This window comes from Rhinopithecus bieti, unplaced genomic scaffold, assembly GCF_001698545.2.
Source record: "Rhinopithecus bieti isolate Rb0 unplaced genomic scaffold, ASM169854v2 scaffold_4914, whole genome shotgun sequence".
NCBI classification, from domain to species: domain Eukaryota; kingdom Metazoa; phylum Chordata; class Mammalia; order Primates; family Cercopithecidae; genus Rhinopithecus; species Rhinopithecus bieti.
Genome location: NW_016804536.1, coordinates 266,357 through 274,080, shown reverse-complemented (window position 1 = coordinate 274,080; position 7,724 = coordinate 266,357). Strand labels below are relative to the sequence as shown.

The window sequence follows — 7,724 nt, the reverse complement described above, 5'->3', positions numbered from 1 at the left end:
CTTTTACAAACATATATCAGAATTAAAATAGTGACTTGTGCTATTACTATAGGTTTTGTACTAGACACATTTAACAAGCATCTTGTTTAATTTTTAACATTGCACTTTGACAATTAAGGCAACTGTGGGTTAGAACATTTGAGTAATATTCAGAAGGTCATTCAACTAGTAAGCAGCAGAGCCAAGAAATGGACCCAGGGGTCTTCATTTCCACTCCTTTGCTAACTAAATCCTGGATAGTTAAAATATTTCAGTACATTATTATATCTTAAATTTTCATTATCCGATTATTTACATGGCTATATGAACTATTTTACTAATTTCCATAAAGCATTTTGTTACTGATTTCCTTGACTACATAGCAATATATTTTAGGTACCTTGAAATACAGCTACCTGTGGTCATCAAATCTGCAAGGCATAGACATTTCCACAGCCATTACCCATTCTTAAGCAATCCATGGGGTCACTACCCATTCTAGCTATGTGAATGAGATAAAGCTCAAATAATTTCATTCCTTTATCCTTCTAGACACTATAGTCACTTATAATTTTAAAAAATAATTTCTCCATCCACTAGTTATGCAATTCAAATTACCTAATAAGTTATACCACATTAATGAGGTTTTCATTTGAAAGAAATTATGCTATTGGGCTCTTTTCAAAAAGAAAAACTAGTCAGTCACCTTTCACACTTTATTTTTTCAGTTTAATTAATAGATATTTGGAAAGAAAACCATGCTCATGTGTAACATTTCAAACAGTACAGCAGACTATAAAGTAAAATGAATATAGCCCCCATTCCGCTGCCATCTGTAAGTTTTGTGGATAGAAGTAAGTGCTGCTAACATTGTCTTTTGTATCTTTCCAGGAGTTTTCTATGCACATATCTGTACACATTTTTTTTTTTCACTTAGCCATTTATCTTGCTTATCTTTCCATATTAGCACATAAAGTGCTACTTTATCCTTCTAAAACATTCTATTGTATGGGTGTAATGTTATTTATCCAATGCTCTTTTGAGAGGGACATTTAACAGATTTGTAGAGATTGTTAAACACACAATTCTGTTATGAACATAGATCTGTATTTATCTTTGTATACTTTCCTATACTGATAGAGCAAATTTTTAGCTGGGGGCATTTCTGGGTCAAATCGTGTGCCGTTAAAATTTTTATAGTTTTTACCAAAATTATCATCCCCAACTTGGGTTTTATGACATAAAAAAACATGTGACAGTTTAAGCAGGCTGTTCATACTTTAAAACTCATATCAAATTTCAAGGTGTGATGGTATCAAGTTGTGCTTTGAGGGCATAGAATGGCCATTTGCAAAAGAACATTTTATTCTACATAAATGTACAAGTCCTGGGTCAGGCTTACCTTAGCCCACTTATATTTGCAAATCAATAACACATGTCTTGTCTGTATTTTCCCATGGCTTAATTAAAATAAATGTACTAATGTTCAAAATAATGAATTTGATTACTTCTTTGTTCTAGGCTTTTGCTTGGGCTATTTCTTCTACTTGGACAATCTACCTTGCTCTAACTTTGCATGTCTAAATTCCACCTACCCTTCATGCTTTATTTAAAATGATACCTTCCCCATCTGAATCATGTTTCCTTCCTCAGAACTTTCAGCACCTCTATTTAACCCTTTTGTAATAAAAACTATACATTTATAAATCCCTGAAAATGATAGCTGTCATTATTAGTAGGCTCTGGAACTCTCCAGTTCTAAAAATGTTCTTACCGTCCCCTGTTTGCACTTACCTGCTCCATGAATTAATTTAGTTCAAACTACATATTCAGTACTGTGATACTACTTTTATTTTATTTTAAAATCCACATTTCCATTTTAACATCAACTAATTAAAATAATATTTTATCTTAAAGTTCTAGGATTTCCAATACAGCAGAACATGATTTAAAAATACCTCTTTGGAACTTAACTTATAAACAAATGCAACTTTAAAAACTATGAGTTAAATCTGAAACATACTGGCAGGAGTAGCATGGATGCTATCATATTCAAGGCCTTTAGAGGCAGGCTAGCATAGTTTGCAGGCTAGCATAGTTGACAGGCCATTGGACCTATTTATAGAGCTGACTTCTTTTTGCAATGTCAACTGTAACATTATACTTATTTTAAGCCTCAGTATCTCAAATGTCAGCCTCTACTAGTGGAACAGTTCTCTCTTATTTGATATCAGAGAGCCCAATGGAGCCTTCTGAAGTACCTAGTCAGATTAGCAAAGATAATTTTTTAGAAGTTCCTAATTTATCTGACTCTCTTTGTGAAGATGAAGAAGTTACTTTCAAACCTAGTTTCTCCCCTCAACCGAGTAGACGAGGTTCTGATTCTTCTGAAGACATATACCTGGATACCCCATCTTCAGGTACTAGAAGAGTTTCATTTGCTGATTCCTTTGGATTCAATCTCGTGTCTGTTAAAGAATTTGATTGCTGGGAATTACCGAGTGCTTCAACCACTTTTGACTTAGGGACGGACATTTTCCACACAGAAGAATATGTTTTAGCTCCACTGTTTGACTTACCTTCTTCAAAAGAAGATCTTATGCAACAACTCCAAGTACAGAAAGCAATACTGGAGTCAACTGAGTCTCTTCCTGGGTCTACAAGTATCAAGGGTATTATTCGAGTTTTGAATGTTTCTTTTGAGAAGTTAGTATATGTAAGAATGTCTTTAGATGACTGGCAGACACATTATGACATTTTAGCAGAATATGTTTCTAATTCATGTGATGGTGAAACTGACCAGTTCTCCTTTAAGATTACATTGGTTCCTCCTTATCAAAAAGATGGCAGTAAAGTTGAGTTTTGTATACGTTATGAAACTTCTGTTGGTACATTTTGGTCAAATAATAATGGCACAAATTATACATTAATTTGTCAAAAGAAAGAACAAGAGCCAGAGCCTGTAAAACCATGGAAAGAAGTTCCTAACAGACAAATAAAAGGCTGCTTAAAGGTAAAATCAAGGTGAGGATATATCTTACATACTTTATTCATAATCTTAAAGTTTTTATGTTATTCTTTATTTCATGTGTTGTAAGAAAGTCACTCTATTTAAAAATATACTGCTTGCTATGTAAAAAGCAATGGTGCCAGGGTTTAACAAGGTCAAAGCTATTCAAATGATAGCAGTGGGTTATCCTTTCTACAAATGTGAGAAAAAAATATGGGAAGGGGAACATCACACACCGGGGCCTATTGTGGGGAGGTGGGAGCGGGGAGGGGTGGCATTGGGAGTTATACCTGGTGTAAATGATGAGTTGAAGGGTGCTGATGAGTTGAGGGGTGCAGCACACCAACATGGCACATGTATACATATGTAAGAAACCTGCACATTGTACACATGTACCCTAGAACTTAAAGTATAATAAAAAAAATATGGCTATAACGCAATAGGTTGGGAGAGAAGTGCACTGTGTATATTACTTGACTAATGAGTTATAAATTATTCCTGTTCAAACCTTAAAATCTAGATTATTCACATACAAAATTATTTACTTTGATATTTAAAGTACATTTATTTTCAGTGGTTTTTAAATGTCTATGTTTTACTTTGAAACAGTTTTGATTAACATAAAAGTATATTTCAATTTGTAAACTTCTCCCAAAAGCTGCAAATAACTTCTTAATAATGGTTTGAGTTATACAGGGATGTTTGAAGTGATACATGTTAATTTAAATTATAAAAGAAATGACCTTAATGATTAACAGAAAGACATAAGTACATGAGTGATATATGAGTTACACACACAATTTCATTAATTATAACCAAGGATAACATTATGGAACACAAATTAGTATAATTTAGTAAAAGTCAATGGAACAGAACAAAAAATGACCCAAATATAAATAGGGATATTCAGCTATATAGATTAGAGACTTGGGATGTGACCCCTCATTAGTAACCTTGCTCTCTTGTTAATGTGAAAAATAAGAAAAACTGGCATTCAGCTGTCTCGATAGTACATAGCTGGCTAATTTCCGTGACACTAGGTAAGTAGATAAAACGTTCATGAGAAGTGATACCCCTTCTGTTCCTCAGTATCCCAGAGGGAAAGTCTACATTGCTCCAGCCACAGGCAAATGTTTGATCATCCTCTGAGTGCTCCATCCTAACTGTCCCTAAACCCAAGGATTTTGGTAACTGTACCGGAAATAGTGTAATATAGGAAATAGGAAATATAGGAAATAGGAAAGGGAACTGTATTTGGAATCAAGACACCCAGAGTTAATTCTCTAAGGGGAATTTAATACAAAGCATAAGATATGATATTGGGAAATTTTTAAAAAATTGTGCTTTAAAGGATAAATAATAACTACTAAATGCATTGTTCCAATGTATTAATAAACTAAATGTAGTATAGGTGGAAGCAATTCAAACATATATGTTATGTTTATTTTCATTTTCCTTTAAAGTCATTTGAAATATTGACTTAATCAACTTTGTGAATTAGGCCAACTTTCTTGGTCTAAATTAAACTTTCTTTGATTTTGACTGATGCTGCTAGGAGAGACAGTTTAATAATAATCTCTACATAGGCTAAAATAATAATTTAGATATTTATGAAATTACTCTAACACATTAGCTACACAAACAAAATAAGTTCAACATTATTTGGCAAACTAATTTACATGTGTAAATATATACCTATTAAATACTTTAAAAATAAGATAATCATCAGTGAATATCTGTTAAACACACTGCAACTTGCTGTATATGTTAGAGAAAACAAAATTTAGAAAAGGTGCAGAATTATTGTCTAAAAGCTCATAAAAGAGGCAGTGTTGAACATAGTGGATTTTTCTGCAATTTAAAGATGCAGTTTTAAGATTGCAAGCAATACCTACTGAACTGTGGTTTGGCTAGGGGATTCCTTTGATTCCTTTGACAGGCCGAACTTGACTGATACCAAGACAAAGAGTCGCCAGCTGATAGGCCTCATCTTCTCCCTTGGGCGTGATGTTTTCGGAACTTTTCCTAGTTGAAGATACGTAGAAATATATGTGTCCACACATACATTTGTATTCAGAACAGGAATCACTGGATTCACAGCGGACACCATTCAAGTTTTAATACTGCTTTGGGGAAAAACCTAAGAAGAACTAAACCACAAAATGGTCTGAAGGCCTGTAAAGTTTCCTAATGAGTTATAAAAATGGAAAAAATCTATCTCCCTCAAAACCACAAATACATTTTCTGCACTTCTGTAACTTAAAAATGACCAACATAATTCAAACCACATTTTCAAAAAAGCATTTGCCTCTGGAGGAGGCTTTTTGTGCTGAGTTTCAGTCCAACATGGATTTTTACATCTGATTTATATACCACTCAAAATGGAGTGTATAAAGGAAATCCTGACAGATCCTCAGAACAGCATGTGCCATAATAGAATATTTATACAGCTTTTCCATGACATAATTTATATGCAATGGGGTTTCAAATATTCCTAAAACTCACACAAGAGAGCATTATCAAATTTCTAAATGAATATTGCAGTTGGATTTTATTGTGAAGAGTTTGGTTAGAGAAAAATAGCACACCTTATTGGTGTTATTTTACAAAATGTGTACTTGGTTAAAATAAAAATGAACTAATATTTATTTGATCAAAAAATTATAGCTACTAAAATCTCCTCCTCTCTCCAAATAGTTACAGAATCTAAATGGGTCATTTTGAGCATTTCTACACTTCCTATGTAGCTTAATTTGGAGGTTATTTCTTTCAGAAGGTAAAAACAGAACATATATACATATATGTATATGATTTTTTTCTTTATAACTGCAAATAGATTAGTAATAGTGTGTAATATCAGTTATAGTTAAAATGAAAATCAGGCTGCCCTGGTGTAGAGAATAACAGCTAACTTCAATTCTTCTTAATACAAAAGTTAATTTGCTGTCAGGGTCCCTGAGATTTTATCTTCTCAAAGTGTCAATAATCCCTTCTAATAAGTATGGAATGAATGAATGTGGGAATACATTTAGGCAGGATTTCTGTTAAGTCAATCACCTACCCAGGAATTATGTTTTCTCTATGGAGATTTTTCTCATGTTAGAGTTTGCAAATCTCCACATTGTTGTGGGTTGTCTATTTTCTTTTGATGCCTGATAGTCTATACACTTTGGACAGAAAGAAATATGTAGAGAGAGGGGGAGGTAGAGCTTGTAACTCATAGGCATGTGATTGAGAGTGACCCAAAGATATTTAATTGCACTGAAAGGCATGCATCATGAGATACCTGTTAAGCATCACCACATATCCTAGCAAACTAAGCAGATTTCTGATATATCTGATGGATTTTATTTTAAAATCAATGATAAAGATGACATTGATATAAATCACATTAAATGTACATAGACAAATGAACTAAAATAGCATACAAAACAATATAACCTCAAAGTTAAGATTTTAGGCTTCAGAGTTAAAGATATCTGAGTTTGAGTCCAAGCTCTCTTACATGCTAGCAATGTGAACTTGGGCAAGTTAAGCAGAGAGAAATGAAGGGGAGAGAGAAAACAGCAAAACCAAGTTCAGATTCTCTGGGTATACAATAGAAGCCATAGATAAAAAATGAAATAAGAATTATTTCCACTTGAGGTTTTCTAGAATGCATGACCTAGAGCTGACATTGTGTACTTATTGGCCTTGGGGGTGGTCTCCCTTCTCAGCATCTTGGCTTTTTTTCCCCACTGCCTGCTAAATGTATGTTCCTAATGGCTGGGTACACCGGTTGACTTCATCTGGTTTTGTATTTTATTAAGTGAAACCAATTTATTATTTTAAGTAAAGAAACTGCATGATATAGGTGTTTGATGGTATTTATAACTTGGCCAGGTGAATGCAAATAAAGTTCTCAATGACTTTAAGGCCAAAGGAGAAAATTGATTAGTCCTTAATTTTTGTACTGTAGGAAAAGAACCAGGTACGTTCAGGAATAGGAAAGAGAGAACTCCTTTCTAAAACGTAATTTTAAGAATACAGAGGGTTTATCTTTCAGGGTGGTAAAATTGTGAAAGTGAGGCCAAGAAAAGCACTGGGAAATGGGGCGTAAGATATGGCTATGTTATGCGTTTCAGTCAGAGCTGTTGGATTGTGAGACTTCCTTAATTTACACGTACAGTATAATCTGGGGTCCTGGAAATAGTCCAAAGAGGTGTAAATAGCCCCACGAGGCCTTTGGGACCTCATGTATGCCATAACTAACTCGTTTTGAGTCCACACTAATTGTGGAAGCTGGGTCTGTTTAAGGGAGGGACCTCTGGCAAGGCCACGTGGAAACATAAAACACAGCTGTGCAGGGCCCATCAGGAGGGCGTTTGGAAGCAACCAGCTGGTTGACAGCAAGGCGCCAACTGGCTTCACGTTTCCTTGGAGGTCCACCAAGGCTTCATGGCTTCCTGGTTTTGTGGAAGTACATAACGCATCCTAGACTTTCCCTAGCGTGGTTTTGAAACTTTTCTGAGAGAAGAGGAACAAAAGGGTATCCTCCTTCAGGGTGTCTCTCATGCTCTGGCTGAAAGGAGTCGCTATGAATGCCATGCCTCAAATGGATCCTCTGGGATCTCTGGGAGCCTATCCTCCCCACCTGAAGCCCATCTGCAGCCTGTAAAAATAAAGCAGGGCCCACGGTTTCTGAGCCAATAATCCTCCTGGCAAAAAAAAAAAAAAAAAAAAAAAAAAAAAAAAA

General features: G+C 34.6%; 1 protein-coding gene across 1 annotated transcript in view; it reads left to right on the top strand.

Annotated features, from left to right (window-relative positions):
* Window positions 1-2,158: 2,158 nt before the first annotated feature.
* Window positions 2,159-7,724, top strand: part of PPP1R3A (protein phosphatase 1 regulatory subunit 3A) — a 37,158-nt gene continuing 31,592 nt past the window's right edge. Inside the window, exon 1 of the mRNA XM_017869040.1 lies at window positions 2,159-3,003. Within this exon, the coding sequence (XP_017724529.1) occupies window positions 2,168-3,003 (836 nt within the window). The 5' untranslated portion in view covers window positions 2,159-2,167. The remainder of the gene's footprint in view (window positions 3,004-7,724) is intronic.